General features: G+C 38.5%; 1 protein-coding gene across 1 annotated transcript; it reads right to left on the bottom strand.

Annotated features, from left to right (window-relative positions):
- Nucleotides 1-7,741: 7,741 nt before the first annotated feature.
- LOC127527066 (uncharacterized) lies at nt 7,742-17,765 on the bottom strand. The gene is made up of 2 exons (XM_051924624.1): nt 17,261-17,765; nt 7,742-11,077 (listed from the first exon to the last, which is right to left on the bottom strand). The coding sequence occupies exons 1-2, from the start codon at nt 17,328-17,330 to the stop codon at nt 10,185-10,187; spliced, it is 963 nt and encodes a 320-aa protein (XP_051780584.1). The 5' UTR covers nt 17,331-17,765; the 3' UTR covers nt 7,742-10,184.
- Nucleotides 17,766-18,186: the final 421 nt, after the last annotated feature.

The following is an 18,186-nucleotide window of genomic DNA, read 5'->3' as shown; positions in this document are numbered from 1 at the left end:
GCTGAATCTACTTAAGTCAATTCTGCAATATTTGGAAAGGCCTGTCTCCATAGCTGTGAGTATAGAGGTGGTGTTAACCATGAACAGCACTCTGGGTCATTTCAGGACATATTTGTACACAAAATTCAGTTGTCAGTTCATTTATCTTCCATATCTTTAGAGGAAATTCAAGAGGTACTTTTTGTGTATTGGTTAATCAGTCCTGTATAATTATAATAAGTACTATTTAAAGTGTTTTAAATTTTCTGAACCTGTTTTGTTCATTACATGATTATAGAGAGCTGGGACAAGCAGTAGGCATATGCACACAAACCCCCACTGGCCCAATTAAGAGACACCCATTAAGTTCCACTTGTCTATGAAATGTGGAAGGAAAGTAGAAAGCACCGAAAGAAAACTCCACACAGACAGTGACCAGGCTGGGAATGGAAGTTCCAAAGACTGTGAGGAGCCAGTATGAAACTTTCCACTGTTGTGCCACCAGCTGCTAAAGATGCAATGTAAAATAAATATTTCTCCCCAATCTCTCTGATTATTTCCTTGTGGCTTTAAGAATATTGTTCCGGGATTTATAAAGCCAAAAGAAGATGCTATCGTTTGATATGTTGTTCTCTCCAATTTATTGACAAACAACCAAATGAAATGAAGTATGCTGATGTTACATAACTAGTCATGAGATTTAACCACATGAAGTATGCACATACTGTAAAACAAACCAAATATTTGCCACTTATTCTTATTATGAATGGCTATTTAGATGTGTTTTGTAATTGTATCACTTGAATTCAATTTACCATATACTTCTTCAGTAGTAGTAGAGGACGTTTGGGTTTTTACCACAGCTGTAAGTATCTATATACTGAATGTGGAGCTTACACGTTACTCTTGTGTCTGTGTCCTTTTTTCCCGCTAATCTGGTTATCCCAAAGACTTGTGTGTTAGGGTAATTGACAATATCAAACTATCCTTGTGTGAGTGTGGGCTTTGTGAGAGGTCCCAGCAGTGGAATCGTATCCCATAGTTTCTGCTTCTGAGATTTGAAACTAACCCCTATTATCCTGTGCTTATATTAATGGGTTTTGGAAATGGATTACTATCTTTCGGTCAGAGATTCACAAATTTTTGCCACTTCATAGTGCCCTGATACGGGAAATCAGTAACAACAAAGGTGGAAAATACATGGCTAACCAGAAAGCAAGACCATCGTTTTACATGAACTACTATAATAATCTGTGACAGAGTCAATGATCTCTTATGTCAGCAGTAGCCATTTTTGCAAGTATAAAGAGAAGTCAGTCAGTAAGATAAAACGTTATTGAATTCTTTTATTTGCAGTGCTAAAATGCTTTGAAGTTAAAAAGCAGTGGTTAGCACTGCAGCTTCATGGACCCAGCATCTCAAAAATGAATCCAATACTCCAGTCATTATCTGTGTGGAATTTGCACATTCTCTCCATGTCTACAACATTTTTTCTCTGGATCTTCTAATATTCCACATCCACAAAGACATGTTATTTGGTAAATTAGCAAAATCTAAATTATGAAGACTGTTAGTTCTGTGGGGCGGCACAGTGGCGCAGAGGGTAGCGCTGCTGCCTCGCAGTTGGGAGACCTGGGGACCTGGGTTCGCTTCCCGGGTCTTCCCTGCGTGGAGTTTGCATGTTCTCCCCGTGTCTGTGTGGGTTGGCACCCTGCCCGGGATTGGTTCCTGCCTTGTGCCCTGTGTTGGCTGGGATTGGCTCCAGCAGACCCCCGTGACCCTGTGTTCAGCGGGTTGGAAAATGGATGGATGGATGGTTAGTTCTGTGACAGAGTGGTGCCCCATTTACAGTTGGTTTCTTTCCTGCACCCAATGTTCCCTGAATAAACTGTAGACAACCGGGGCTCTGATTACTGGCTTTTGAAAATATTGTTATGTTATGTAACTTGCCAATCGAACATCCAGCCTTCCATGCACCATTCATCTTCTGATCCCACTTCTTCTCAAAAAAGGTGAGATGGGGTGTATCAAGCAGAATGCAAGGACCAACCCCAAATAAGACACCAATCCATCAATCAACGTTCTCATACAAACACACAGGGCTGTGTTGGAATAAACCAAACAGACTACATGTTATGGCCTCATGGCATATATGGGGTTCTCATACTTTCAGTTTTTTTCCATTTGTCGCAGTTTTTGTTGAATATTTTTAGGTTCTAATAGAGCAAATTGCCTCGATCCCCATACCTGCTTGTAATGCATCTTGGTGGAATTCTTGTCAAATTAAATTATTTCACCATCATATTTTTGTTAACACTTGCCAAATAGGGACTCTACAGCCTCATGTAGTTTAGGGCACCACCATGTCTAAGTTCAGCCCTGTAAGGGTTAGAAAATTTGGAATACACATATTTTTGGAATGAGAAAGAATAAACAGACACTGACCGAACATTGTACATGCACCCTGGATGATGAATTATGGACCCAGGTTGCTGGAGATGTCATGCAGCTGTGCCAACCACTGTACCACAATGCTTATTTTTTACAAAGCTTAGGTCCTCATCATTCCTTTTCAGGCATACCCAAACTTATATATAATTTGCCAGTCTCCTCACTCACTCACTCACTCACTCACTCACGTCCGTCTGAAGCCGAATGCGCAGTCGACTTCTGCGCATGTCTGAAGCCGAATGCGCAATCACCTTCTGCGCAGCTGCCTGAAAAACCTTACGAGACCGACATCGCGGCAGGCTGCGGATTTACAGCCGCGAAAATTCAAAGAGAAAGGCAACTTCAACCAACATCGTGGCAGGCGGCGGATTTACGGCCGCGAAAATTCAAAGAGAAAGGCGACTTCAACCAACATCGCGGCAGGGTCCGTCCGAAGCCGAATGCGCAGTTGCCTTCTGCGCATGTCCGAAGCCGAATGCGCAGTTGTCTTCTGCGCAGCTGCCCGAAAAACCTTACAAGACCGACATCGCGGCAGGTGGCGGATTTACGGCCGCAAAAATTCAAAGAGAAAGGCGACTACGACCATCATCGCGGCAGTTGGCGGATTTACAGCCACGAAAATGCAAAGAGAAAGGCGACTTCTACCAACATCGCGGCAGGCGGCGGATTTACGGCCGCAAAAAATTCAAAGAGAAAGGTGACTTCGATTAAAGCTCTAGAGGCCTGAAAGGCGATTTCGACTACAGCTCCAGGCCTAATTACGCATTCATTCAATACACCTATATCAGGTTTGTGGTACTTATACTTATTACTTACTATTCCACTCGTGCCCGTTTCATCTTACGTTGTCGAAACGGGCTCTTTGTCTAGTGTCAAATAAATAACAAGTGTTCCCCAAACCTACAAGGTACTGTTTCCTTCTGGTGCATAGTCTTCTCAAGCCACTTGTCAGTCCAGATTAGATGGCGAGGCCATTGCAGATCTAGCAAATCCACCCTTGTGTTTGTTCTTCCTACTGAAAATAAAACCGAGAACTTGGATATGTTGTCTTGTCCCTTGAAAGACCACAGAGTACTTTACTTTGCTAAAGCGGTGCACAGAGTGTTTGGTTTAGAGTAGGCCGTCCTTTTTCAGCTTAGTAACATCAGTTTTTATACTGAGTCTTTCCTAGTAGATGTTGAAAGTACCAATGAATTTTAAAACGTGGTTATACAATTCAATAGGCAAACCCGCCAGCAAGTGGTGGAAAGGAGAAACTCATCTTGGACTGGTGACCAGGATACATGCAAGACAGCACAACCTTAAAACACCGAAACTAATTGTTCAAACTACCTGTGTTGAGCCTAACACAAGTAAGGACAAGCATGCAGAGCCCACACAAACAAGTGTCAGTCTGCAAACAACCCTTGGATCAAAGCTATGTAAGACAGCAACACCAGCCTCAGCATTACAATGAAAGGTAATTATGAAAAAATATGCGAAACTTTAGCAACCTTAGCTATCTGTCTTATAAGCCTTCATGCAATATGAATCTTTGTGAAATGAGATTGAAGACTCTCTGCAGTCTCCCAACTTGAATGTAAATCGTTCTTAACTTGTTTGAGCAAGCTTTAATGTGTCACACACATGCGCATGGGAGGCAGCTGAATGGACCAAAAGTAGGTAATTCCATGCCAGTCCAGGGGGTGAAGGGGTGCACTAAACCTTCGTCTTTTATCTCTGCAAACTGAACAAGGGAAATTTTACCTGATTCAGCCCCGATGATGTCACTTCCAGTTCCTCCCCCAAGAACATCATTTCCGGTTCTGGGCCTCAATGACATCACTTCCTCCTGCCTGCTTTACATACAAGACAACTTCCTCTGTAACTTCAGTTCTGTTTTGGACTCAACTCTGTACATATCTGTGCTACTTATCTGGCCTTTTTGCAGCCAGGCTTCAAGTATATGGGTGGCTGCCCCAAACCTTTTTGCTGTGTGTCGAGGCTATTTATTTCACAAATGCTATCAGCATTTATTGACCACTGTCCTTCTTAAGACGCACCCTGTAGACTTGCAAGCAAACTCACATTTTACCAATGTTAGACATTTTGTAATTACTGTAAAGACACCAAAGTGTAATATGGCTGTTTCATCTGAGGGGTATATGTGCAGGACCTAAAAATGACCACCTTTAGCACTCTCAAAATGATATTTCACCCATGGTAGGTGAATGAATCTCTCTGTGGGTTAAAATATAGGTCTTGGAGGTTCTCTTACTTAAAGCAAAGACTGCAGTACTTGTTTCTACCACATAATGTTGAGGAAATGAAGAGGCAGAGAGAGAAGTAAAGAACGGAAAAGAACTGGAGAGACTATAGTTGTGGCTTGTGATTCTGCCTTTACTTCCAATAAAACTGCAGCTATTCGATTTTCTGAACCCAATGTCACACAAGTGTGTCTGGGAGGCGACACCAAGGCATGTCAACTTGTAATTCCATCCCAAGTCACGGGTTCATGCTGCCTTGGGCCAACGACACATGATGTCACTTCTAATTTTAGGGTATCTGAACCCATCCTTTCCAGTTTGTCAACCTCATAACTGGCACCACCTTTATCTTTATTCAGTCTGGACAGAGTCTCCCATTTGTAAAGGCATATTTTGCAGTTTGGTACAGCAACATATGGGGACCACCATTTGGTGCCCCAACCCTTCATTTTTGTTTCCTTTTCTTATTACAACAGTCATTCCATTACATAACCAAAGCATATTCTGGAAAAATTAGCCTCTGGGGAAAAAATAAAAGTCTTGGATTGGGAGTTAATTTTTGGCAGGGCACACCCATCCACCAAGGCAATTTTGTGTAACCAATTTATACACATCTTTGGGATTTGGAAGGAAATTGGAACAATGGGAGAAAATTAAAGTAGACACAGGAAGAATGTGTAATATTTTGCTCCCTTTCAGCTCTTCCACCCTGAGAAGACTGTAGTCAGACTTAAACTTGAGGCATTTAGATTATAGTGCAGCACTTTAAGCCAATAGTGCAAAAGAGTAACTTCTTCAGCTTCAGTCTGTGAGGGTACCGCTTACACAACAGTGAGATCTCTCCCCTTCTTGCTTGCCTTAATCAGCTTTTCTATTACAGCATGTTAAGGGAATACTCCACCCAAAAATGATGTATTTTTATGTGATAATAGCTCCATGTAGTTTTTTTACTCTATGTAGTTTTTTAAAAATCATGTTATTGTGGCAAAAAGAGATAACAACATTTCTGATAAAACAGGAGCCTATGGTGATCAACACTGGACAACAGCATACTGTATCAAAATGAAGTTAAAAATGCTGTATAACACCATCTATTTGAGATATCTCAAAGAAATCTGAACTGTCATGAAAACATTATTCAAAAAATAAGGGTCTTAAATTTTGACAAAATCAGTCCACAGGAAGATGAGTTGTTTCATGCAGACAGATAGATAGACAGATAGACATGGCTAATGCAGCAGGTACTTTCGCATTATAGACAAATGCCACCTAAAAAATATTTATTGGGTGTATCCCGTTAAGCGGCGCAGCGTCTGTATTTTCAGGGTCACACATTTCCTGAAAACTTTGCTCTTTAATCTTGATCCTAATGCCCAGTAATTTTCTACCTCACACAGGGACTGCAGGGTTTCACAATCTGGGAGTCATTTTTACCTTCAATTGATCTCATTGATTAACCAACTGGTCTTTTTCGTCTCTTATTGTGCATTTAGGAAAGAGCTGCAGTTTGATATTTACATTCTTAAGTAATTTAGAAATACTTACAGAAATACTAGTTTCATAACTCGATCATTTTCCTAATAATTTTTTTTTCTGTGGAGTTTGCTGCCTTAAATGTTTCCTAATAATGGTGTGGAGGAGATATGGGTCTAGACGTCTTAGAATGATGGAAGAGTTCACAGCAGAAATTTCAAAATTGGATTTATTAGTACTTATTGGATTGTTACAAGCATTTATGTGTGTTACATGAGACAATTTAGTGTTTTATTTTTTTCTTTAAGATTTTCATCATCAACATGATTTTTATTTCAGTATTTCAGGACTTTTGGTTGTTTTAGCTGTAATTTCTAATAATGAGGCTAGTCGGTCTAGCACTAAAGTAGCTACAACCTTTAAGCATTTAGTGTCACTTCGTCTGATGTTGATTCTGCTCATTATTAATTGTCATTATTAGGATTCAATTAAAGAAACAAATGCCACAGAAAAAGGTGAGTAGAAAAAGACAGAAGAAAGTGACAAACTTAAAAGTACAGATATTTCTAAATGTGTTACAAATGCAAATTTCATACTAGTGTGCATTTCTGAATGCATAATAAGAGAAGAAACAGAGTGTGTAGTTAGCCAATGAGATCCAATTTTAAAAGGGGTCTTCTTAATTGTGAAATTGGGTGGAATTAAAGCCTACAGCTTACTGGGACAGGAATGACCTGTTCTAGCCCACAAACACCTGCATACAACAGGTAGAGAAGGACAAAATACATGATCACTAAATAAAAAAGTGATCAGGTTTCTGAGACAAAAGACTGTGAATTGATCGATCAGTATCATCAGACAAGTATCTATGTTGCAGTAGAAGCAAGAACAAGTTCCTTATTTGAGGTTCAGGGTCTGTCCATCTGTCCAGTCAGCTTTGCACAGTAGAAATGTCCAAAGGCTGAATGTCTTGATGACTTTCAACAAGGCAGCATTCAAATGTTAACTCATGAAGACTCAATAGACAACAGCAATATTGTACTGGACCTCTCTCCTTTCATCATCCAATTCAAATATTAGCTATGCTACCCATCTAGGACAGGTTGAAATCTAAGTAATCAACTTGGACCTCAGTATTAACATTTGCAGTGCACCATATGTCTCTGTTATTGGCAATTTTGTATGGAATTTGTAAAAGCAGTATTAATGTTTGTGATGTGGCATCTATTGGAATGACAAATGCAATGCATTTTATTACTGAAAATGCTTATGATATGCCATCTTTTGGATTGACAAAAACGTAACAACCAGACAGACAGACATGCCGACACTTATCCTTTTATTAAGGTGGATTGTTTACAACATTTGCTCATAAGCAATACAGTTCCATTTAAGCCCCTCTTCCCACTTTTTCTCACAGTGCCCAGAATATTTTGGCAATTTCTACACCTAAAGCTGCAAAACTTTGCTTTCTAATTTCTCTTTACATTTCAAAAAGGCCTTGTTTTGTTACTTACCTAGTGCCTCATAATCCCAGTACAAGTAAAATTAATTCTATGTACGTGTAAATGCCACATGTAAGATTTAAAAATCTAGCAAAAAACGTATATATGTCTGCGTAATCACTTAATGCCTACATCACAGTGACATACTAACTACTCTTTATATTTGCTGTACACTACAGGGTCACACAGTAAGTCAGAGACAGAAATTAAAGTTAGTTTACAATGCCTTATATACTAATTTACACTGCCTATAACATTAAATCCATCACATAATCTACCTATGAATAATGATGATCAAAACAACTTAATTTTGCAGCAAAGCATGATATTTCACTTTGCAAACAAAAATAGCAAAACAAATTGCTCATTAACAAATTCATCTCACTAACACAGGAAGAAATTGTAGGCCTGTATTTACATATTGTTTGTGCATGTTTCTGGCTGTCATTTAGTATTTAATTAAAGATCTCTACTGGAAAAAAAGCAACATTGTGATTCATTTCCTAACACAGGTAGACATTTTATTAAGTCACCAGTCTGGTGTTTTGATCCCAACTCCAATTAAAGATTGGTGAATACAATCCTAAAGATGCATTGAAGACAGAAAAGATACATGAAGCGCCACTGTGCTTGGACAGTGCATGTCCATAAACTGGATTAATTTAATAGCATAATATGCATTATGCAGCTGCAGAGAAGAATACCGGTAAACATGAAAGTTTATGAGTGTAAGGATTAGGGTGAATGTGAATTCATTTTATACTTTTAATGTCTTGAACACTAATTTTCGCTTTGTAAGAGCCATCATTGACAGCTCTTCCCACATTGCTAGGGGTGTGATTTCTAGGGCTGTGCCCACAAGTAATCCGGATAAAAGGTTGGCTGGAGGTTCCTTTGGTTATCCAATCTGCGGACACAAACATCCTAAAAGAAATCTTTTGTTATAGTGCTTCTCGCACGTTTTGTTTGGTTTGAACTCTTGACTTCACTAGGTTTATTTTTGTTGGTTTTGGATTTATTTTTGTACGCTCTTCTCATGATTTATCTTAGTAACTATTCACTTTTTTTGGTTCTCGGTAGGACAATTTGAGGTGTTAGGGAACTTTTTCCACCCCATAAACATTTAAAACCTCCAAAAAACTCTTTTTAGTTAGTTATGCAATTTTCGAAATCGCCAATGAAATGAATTTTAATCAGTTTCATGAAACCGTATATTAATTGAAACTTCCCAGTTTTACTCATCACTATGTATATAACAAACATTGACTAGAAATATTGTTTATAACTAGGCTATTTAAATCTGAAAAATATTACTGAAAATTTCTCTGTGAACCTAAAAACATTCCAGATAATTCTCACCAATATTGACAAACTGCAATTATTAATCCTTTTCACTTGTTTCTTACTATACACTCCCTTTCTCCCATGCCTTCGCTGCTGTCTTTTTCTAAAAAAATAGATATTTTTTTTGTTCCAAGTGGAAACCTGTAGTATATCTGAGCTTTATAAGCAATTAACCAAAGTTCAGACTCATCAGATAAATCATTCTAAGAATACAGAACTTAGTTACATTAGGTCAGGGGTGTCCAACTCCGGTCCTGGTGGGCCGCAGTGGCTGCAGGTTTTCATTCTGACCCTTTCCTAATCAGTTTTCAGTGCTAATTAACTCCTTTTTCCCTTTATTTTCATAGCCCTGTTTTTAAGGATTAAGTCCTCTGAATTGATTCCTTTCTTCATTAAACAGAAATGAGACGTGAAACGAGCCGACAGATGACCAGCTAAAGTGGAATGTCAAACTCCAGCCAGATTCTTAATGAGAAGTCAGTTCTTGCTGTTAATTAAACCAGTTATTGAAAATCAGGACTTGTTGCTGCTCTCATTCTGTTTTTTCTAAGACCACTGTCAAGATGTTTTGGTGACCTGAGTGGACCAACATGACCGAGACCTTCACCTTTCTTTGTTTTCAGGTGAGCTGCTTGTGTGGTGTCTCATTTTGTGTCTTCTTATTATTTGGCTGCTCATTAAGGAAAAACAAACAATTGAGGGGTCCGAGTCACGTCAATTAAAGCTAAAGCAAAACAGCAAGAAAAACGGCTTGCTAATAAAGAAGATGGTTAGAATGAAAACCTGCAGCCACTGTGACCCACCAGGACCGGAGCTGGACACCCCTGCATTAGGTGATAAAGAAACCCCCTAGAAGATGTAATTGTAAATATAAGCTCACCTTTTTGGCAGAATAGTATGCAATTTTTGTTAGAGTCCCAAATAAATGATGAGAATAATGCTTCAGGAAGCTGTAGACAAGAACAAAGCATCATCTTCAAAGAAATGGTGCCTCGGCATTCTTTATGTCTCATTCCATTTTCAACAAATACCCAACCAGTCAGCGTACTTCAGTTTTCCTCTTTTCTTTTTAATTATTAAAAAATATGTCAACTAAAAACATAATTTGCAACCATCTTGAGTGATATTTTAATGATTGCAAGTTTACTTTATCTTTGCATTTTTGAACAAGAGTAGGTTCTTCCTGCTAATGCTTGGTGGAGAAGGAAACAAAATAGCGAATCCCTCGTTTAATTTCCTCTCTAAACTTTGGCATAATAAGGGTGAAGAGACACAGGTCTGTGATGGAGCAAAAAATGAGCAGCATATTGGCAATAATACGTGTGATTGCCACCGGATGAGTAAAGTCATTGCGGTCAAAGTTCTTCAGGTAGGCTGACCGTTCCACAATTTTGATCACCATTTTGGGGATATTGTGAAGGAGGAAGCCAGCGGAGATAATGCCAAGCAGGATTACAGATCTGATGCGTTTGGCAGCTTCTGGGTCCTCTTTCCCTTCTCCCTTTAAATTATTTCGGGTCTTGTTGCTTAGATAAACCACACGACCCGTGAAAAAATTCAAGAAGACAATTATTGCAATGGGGAGAATGTTCCAGAAGACAGTCTGGATAGAATCATAAGCTCCCAGTAAAGGTACTTGGTCCAGGTCCTTTCTTAAGACACAGATGAGGGTATTATTGGCTACAGCAGAAGGCTGCATTTGATACATGTATAATGTTGGGATGGCTGCCAATAGCGCACCACCATATACACATACAATAACAATTACAGAAGTTCTGTCAGTGCAATAGTACATTCTCAGGCGGCCACAGCATACCATGACAAATCGATCAAAGGTGAAAGCCACCGTCTGCCAGCTCACTGAGTACACTGCAAAGAAATAAATTAAATTGCTGATGCCACAGAATGCATTCGGCCAGGATATAAGGCCATCGATATTGTAGTAGTAGATGTCACGGAAGACAATCACACTGAGCATTAGCAAAAAGCTGGCAGCTGTTATTGCTATAATGTAGTAGGCAGTGGACTTGGAAAGCTCCAGATTACCCTTCCAGAAAACCAAGATTGAGATCAAGCAAGCTGGGGAGGGAAAGAAAAGAGTCATTTATGAACATTACTTAACAAAATTAAAATGTATTCATAAAGAGTTCTATCTGAAGTGGCAAAAACTTTTAGCCATCCATGCATTTCATATATTCTTGTCCACCCATCCATATCACTTGCTGCTGGAGAGTGGTAACATGTTGCATGCTGTTAGGACATGCAAGTAAGACTTTCTCAGTATGTACTGGATAATAATGATATTTCTACTACATGAGTCAATATATTAAAACATTAGAACATTTGTTATGAGAAAAGACCATTCATCTCAACAATCTTATCCAGCTTATTCCCCTAGACAGTGGCATAGCTAGGGGTGGCCGGAGGGGGCGGTCCATTTTTTGGGGTGGCATTATTGGCCAAAAGGTTCAGTACAATTCGTGTGTAAGCAGCAGGTTTTGGAAAAATACCACATATGAATGAAAAAGTAAAATTCTCTGATTTTTATCCACAAATGCTTCAAAAATAATTTTCAGACTGTCCTTCTATGATGGCATATGACATAGCAATTGAAATTTATGAGGCAATAACAAAAATAAACATAAACATTACACCAATAATAATTTCTAAGAAGATAAACAACTAATTTACGATTTATAATTTCATTTCATTATCAATCAGAATGTGTTCTTGCTCTGTGCAAAAAACATCCCCACCTATCACTTGTACACTACACTGGTTCTGGTTTTCACAGCGTAATTATGTTAAACTAAAAATTAGAACACTGCTTATCAGTGTGTCTATACTATATTCTTCTTGTCTAGTTGATGCTTATAAATAATTATATGTGAAAAATTATTGCTGTGTCTATATATGAATAAATCTATGCAAAATGTATCTTAATTTTTCTCTATACATCATTTTAATTTTCTATATAAATAGGTTAACATATTCAGATATGTTGGAGGGCGGCAAACTAAAGCACTGGCCCGCCCCGAGCGGCACAAACTCGAGCTACACCACTGCACCTAGAATTTCTAAAATAACAGCAAGTCAAAATTTGAAGGTCCCTAAAGTCCTACTGTCCACCACACTACTTGGTCAATTATTCCAAGTTTCTGTGGTTCTTTGCATGAAGAAAAATTTTCTAACACTTGTGCGGGATCTACGGTAAATATGCTTCCAACCACATCCCCATGTTCTTGTTGTAAAATGTATACTGAATTTGCTTAGCCCAGTTCAAGGTCATAGGAGGTAACAGTGTCATTTATGAACACACACACAGACACCAAGGCAAATTTAGCATCGCCAGTCCACCTAAGCTGTAGGTCTTGTGGATCGAAATGATATCACCCGGAGGAAGCAAATGTAAACACTCAGAAAACACGCAAACTCCACGCAGGGTGCACCCAGGACTTAAACTCTGGCCCCCTTGTTACGAGGCACCGCACTACCGTGCTTCCCCAGTTTAACACATACACTATAATAGTTTCATCAGATGATGTAATACTTTGAAACATACCTTGTTAAGTTTGTCGATTTAAGATGTTTTTGACATGCAATATACAAAAGATTAATTCTAAACCTAATTATAAAACATAATGGCATACATGCTTTTTACAAATGATCAGGTGTAGAAATCTAACTAAAAATGAATGGAATTCAAGACACTGAACATCAGTGTCACTTCAATTTCTAACAGAAGTGGACCTTTTAGGCCTACATCACTTTTAGCCATAGGCCCCTGAATGATACCCCAGGGTCTTATGGCTAAAGGAGCCACCGAGGAGCCTACAGCTAAAGTTCTGCAACCAGACCCTTTTCGTACTCTCACCTGTCCACTCTTCTTTGGCAATTTATATGCAAACGAAAGCAGTGCTTCACTCCACAATTTTTTCAAAGCTCCTACAAGAAACTGTACTTTTCACTTTTAAAAGATAGAAAGGATTGTGTTCAGATTTTCAGGTGTACTTAAATATACACCCAAATGCACTCAAATATGGCCAATTTGGAGTCACCAGTTACCCTAAGATGAACACCTTTGGGAAGTGAGGGGAAAAAGTAAGACGTTATGGACACACAAGAACAGGCAAACTCTAAACGGACAATGTCTAAGCAGGTACCTGAAATTAGGGCAGTACTGTTAACCGCTTCTTCACTGTGCCATCCAAACAGAATAACTCTTTATCCATTTTCTACTTCAGCGTAGGATCATGAGAAAGTGTTGCCCATCTCTAAAGTGTTGGCCATAAAAAATCAGTCCCATGTTGGTGGAGAAGGAGTAGTCCATTACAGGACACACACACACGTACACTCTCACATTCACTCTCGCAGAGTGTCAGTTGACATAACAAGTCTTGCGATGCAAAGGAAAAAACAAAAAACCACGACAAAATGCTACACAGACACAGGTGATCAGAGCAAGATTTGGAACCATAACTCTGTGGCTAAGAGGTAACAGCACTGAACTACTAAACTAAATAATGCAATCGCGGATGTGCAATAAAATCTGCTTCCAGCAAAAACATAAATATGTTACACTTTTTGAAGCCCATTTATTATTTGCTATTAGAATAAATTTGTGCATACCGCTTAATGCATGGAAGACTGAAATCAATAAATTGCCAAGATCTAAGTGTTTATTTACTGTATCTGTGTCTATGGTCTAATATGTACAGGTTTCTGCTTTGTTCCTGCATCTCTTTGATCTTGAAGTGCATAAGCAGATGATGAAAATCCATCCATCCATCCATTTTCCAACCCGCTGAATCCGAACACAGGGTCACGGGGGTCTGCTGGAGCCAATCCCAGCCAACACAGGGCACAAGGCAGGAACCAATCCTGGGCAGGGTGCCAACCCACCGCAGAGATGATGAAAATGGATGTGTAAATCAATGAATGAATGAACGAATGTAACCTCTTGCATTTTGATGAGAAATCACCTTTATGTCAGTGCTTCTTCTTTACAACGCTATAATCTGAGATTTAATTCTAACTGCAAGAGTCTTCTTAATGAGGGGTTTGTGTGCCTTGAAGCCTAGAAGTTTCCAGATTTCGGTTGTCTATGACTATTTTCATATCAACTTTCCACTTTTACATGTGGGTTGACCCAAGTAAAGCAGTGTTTGTGTGATTTATATAAAATGAAAAAGGTTAATTTGACATGTAACCTTACCAGGAATAAAGAAAACCAGCATAAAGCTTTTAGAGTTTTATCATACAGTTGCCTTTCAAGTAGATCAAACAATTCATAGAAGTTTATCGGCTGAAGTCCACTCAAGAATTAAGATTGATTGCAAGCATTCATTATAACAGTCATTATTCAATTATTTATAAAATGTGCTTCAGAGCCTGCATGTTTTATTATTTAGTCAAGAGATTTCTAACCTAGTTCCCTAAAATGTGTAAAAATCTGGGTTAGTACAAGGTGAGGAAAGGCAAATTACACAACGGATGGGGATGCTAGTGCGAAAGTTGGTCCTTTGTATTGGACAGGAGTTTCTCCCAGTTTCCTGTCTTTCTAAGCCTTTTTCACACCAGAACTCCAATCCTGCTTGTGATGTGCTGCTTTTCAATTTGAGTATTTAGGTATATGGATATGAAATTCCTTCACAGAGGGTGCTGCTACTAATTAATATTTGAATAGCTTCAAACAAAAAGACTAGAAATGAGAACAGAGCCTCGTGTTGTTGATGCATAAAATGTTTTCCATTCAGAAATGAATTTGAATTTGCATAGCTTAATGCTGGAATTGTATTTATTGGTTAATTCATTGATGAAGAAACCTAAAGAATAACAGGATGAGAAACATGACAGGAATTAAGGAGCTTTTCCTAGCTGATGTTATCTGAAAACTCAATTTTAAAATGACCCAATAGGTTATTTGAAAATTTCTTAAACTGATCATCTGTAGTACTAGGGTGTTGTACTGTGTTAGCCATTATGAATGTAGTGAGAAGTCAAGTAAAATTATACCTTTTATTGGCTAACTAAAAAGATTACAATATACATGCTTTCAAGGTAACTCAGGCCCCTTCTTCAGGCAAAATGTAATATGTAATACCATCTTGCCTGAAGAAGGGGCCTGAGTTGCCTCGAAAGCTTGCATATTGTAATCTTTTTAGTTAGCCAATAAAAGGTGTCATTTTGCTTGACTTCTCACTACATTAAACTGATCATGAATGATTTCTGCTTACTTGGGTCCTTTGTGAGCTTTGAAGGAACATTTAAAATCTAACCTAACATCAATATCATATCCAGCCGTACAGATCAATCAAATTTAATAAGCATTATAGACTATTTTACTACATTTTATGAAAGTGAACTGACTCCCTTTAGTAGAATGATGAATGAATACTATGCTGGGTCCAGAGAATTCATGCAGAATTAACTGCATAGGTATACGGATATTAAACTCACTGAGTATTTCCAGTACATTTTCAAAATTTCTTTACTCTGAGTGGTGCTGGTAATTGATATTTGATTAGCTTCAAAAAAGAGACAATTGATCTATAAAAGTTTTAATCACCTTACCCAGATCAGGGTCAGAGGCCAACTCAGCAGCACTGGGTACAAGGCAGGAGCCAGCCTTTCACAATGGACAGTGTACCGCAGGGCACACTCATGCTAGAACAATTTAGAGTGGCCAATCTGTCTGGCTTGCACATGTCTGAGACATGGGAGCAAAACCTACGGAGACATAGGGAGAGAATGCAAACTACACACAGAAAGGATTCAAGCAATAAACAAATGTGTAAACCATGTAAATGGAAGTCCTGCTTAAGTAAAAAACTATATCTCTCTCGGTTTGCAGCTCTGTGTGATCTGTAGTCTCTTCTGTAGCCTCCCTAATTGCCAACTCAAGCAAAGTTAAGAGGGTTTCTCTTATCCAGACTGGCCCTCTTCCATACCTAAAAGGCACGTCTGCAGTGCTAAACTGGGTTGAGGTGCTGGCATGAAAGCATCTAATTGAAAATGGCCTTGTAACAATAAATGCCTGCAATTAATAAATGACTGTAGCTGTAACATTAAGATCTCCATTCAGCTGGAAGGCTCCCTAGAAAAGCGATGCTCTGAGTCCGTGGATGAATATGCACATCTATTTGTTTTCACAATTTCATACTCTTAGAATGAAAGTCACACCTGTATTTTTTGCAAAGCATTCACCTCTTTTGTTAAGTGAATTTAAATAATTTCTTCTGCTGTCACACAGTAGCAACCATGTAAGAAATGTTTTAAAATTTAATTGCTTGCTTAAATTTTGCCTATTTTTTTGCAATCATGAATGAACATCCATAAATGTTTTTTAAATCATTAATCCAGTTCAGTTTTCTGTGCCTATCCAAACCAGCCCTGAAGAAGGTGCCAGTCTATCACAGGGCACACTTACGCACATACACACTGTGGACGAAAAAGGCACACTGAAAAGCAGGCAGATAATATTTTCTCAATTCTCTTTATTTATTTCATTCGTAGTCACAGGAAGTAGAGATTCAAAAGAGCATAACTTGTTGCCGCAAAGCTCAATTGAACCCTGATCAAAAGCCAGGAGGGTTTTTTTATACTTCAGCATCTCATGATTAATAAGACAGAAAGAACATCCTTATCAAAACAGTAAAGTTAAACAATATGTCTGTTGAGCTAAGCATTATCTGTGTTTTCAAAGCTAAGCACAGGAGAGACGCCTTTGCATAAACTACATGTACTTTCTGCAGTCTTGTGACCTTGTCCCTGAAACATTCACTCTGAGAAAGGGAAAACAAGAAACAGCTTAGATTTTATTCATGTGGACACTATTTCTCCTGAACCCTGGAATAACATATTTTTGTTAGTTCATAAGCCAACGTGTCTCTCACTGGCAAGTTACAAAATAGTTATTATAAAAATTCTAATTTACTAAACACACAAAAATACATGGTGCTGAGGAGAACATTCTTCTTCTACAACACTCACTTATACGAGGATAATTTCAAATTTCTACTTAACATTACATGCATGTTTTCAGAATAAGGGAGGAAAACCCATACAGATGTGGGAAGACATATCAAGCTCAGCAGGCAATTCCAAGATCAGGATTCAAATGCAGGACTCCACCACTCCAAAACATGCAAAGCAATATTACCATTTAAATCTAAAGTATTTTTGTTACTAAAGAAAGTCAAATAAGTAAGAAAGCACTAAATAAAGATTTACCATTCTGAAAATAAAATAAAGCTACACTACCTGGCAAGTCAAAGACTGCAATAATAGGATACACAATGCCAGGGACCACCTGCACAGAGGTAAGCTGCATGCTGTCTCCTGCTCAATTATTCACTCATAATTCTTGATGATGAATTAATTATGGGACTTCTTTTCTAGCCATCTCTGCTTCAAGGAGCTCCACACCAACTGCAGACCACTTCTGTTATATCAGTATGCAAATGTCAGGCTATATATGCAGAGTACATATGTAACCCCACCTTCTTCAGGAAAGGTTTTCTCGAGTGCATTCAAAAACAAGATCAGCTCTTGACCAACATTTTACTAAAAGAGAGAAATGAGAGCAGTGCCAATGCATTTGAATGCCATATTTGCTCTCATGTTGTTGATGCATAAAAATGTTTTTCATGCAGAAGTGAATTTCATTTGAATGGCTTAATGCTGGAATTGTATTTATTGGCTGAATCAATGATGAGGGAACCTGAAGAATATCAGAATGCAAAACATGATAGGAAGTAAGGAGCTTTTCCTAGCTGATGTGATCTGAAATCTCAGTTTTCAAATGATCCAATAGTAATACTTTTAGCGCACTTGAGATTCTTTGTGAGCTTTGAAAGTACATTTAATATCACATCCAGACGTTTCAGATCAGCCAAATTAAATAGACATTAAAGAGCATTAAAGGATTCATCAACACACTATGTGGGCTAAGTAACCAAGATAATTTTTGGAAGATGCTCAACAAGCATTGCATGCTTTCCATTAATGTTAGAGCAGCTACACAAAACTGTGGTGTTATGGTGTCTAAAGGTTCCTTGCTCGAGTCACTGTCAGTGCGAAGCTCACCTGTCTATATTATGCCCCAGATACAGTGCAGGTTATGTTAAATGGTGGACTAGTCTTGCTAGATATGGGGTGACATTGAGATAAAGATTATGTTAACTGGT

Source organism: Erpetoichthys calabaricus, chromosome 3, assembly GCF_900747795.2.
Source record: "Erpetoichthys calabaricus chromosome 3, fErpCal1.3, whole genome shotgun sequence".
Lineage (NCBI taxonomy): Eukaryota > Metazoa > Chordata > Cladistia > Polypteriformes > Polypteridae > Erpetoichthys > Erpetoichthys calabaricus.
The sequence above is the reverse complement of the archived record's forward strand: the minus strand, read 5'-3'. Positions and strand labels throughout refer to the sequence as shown.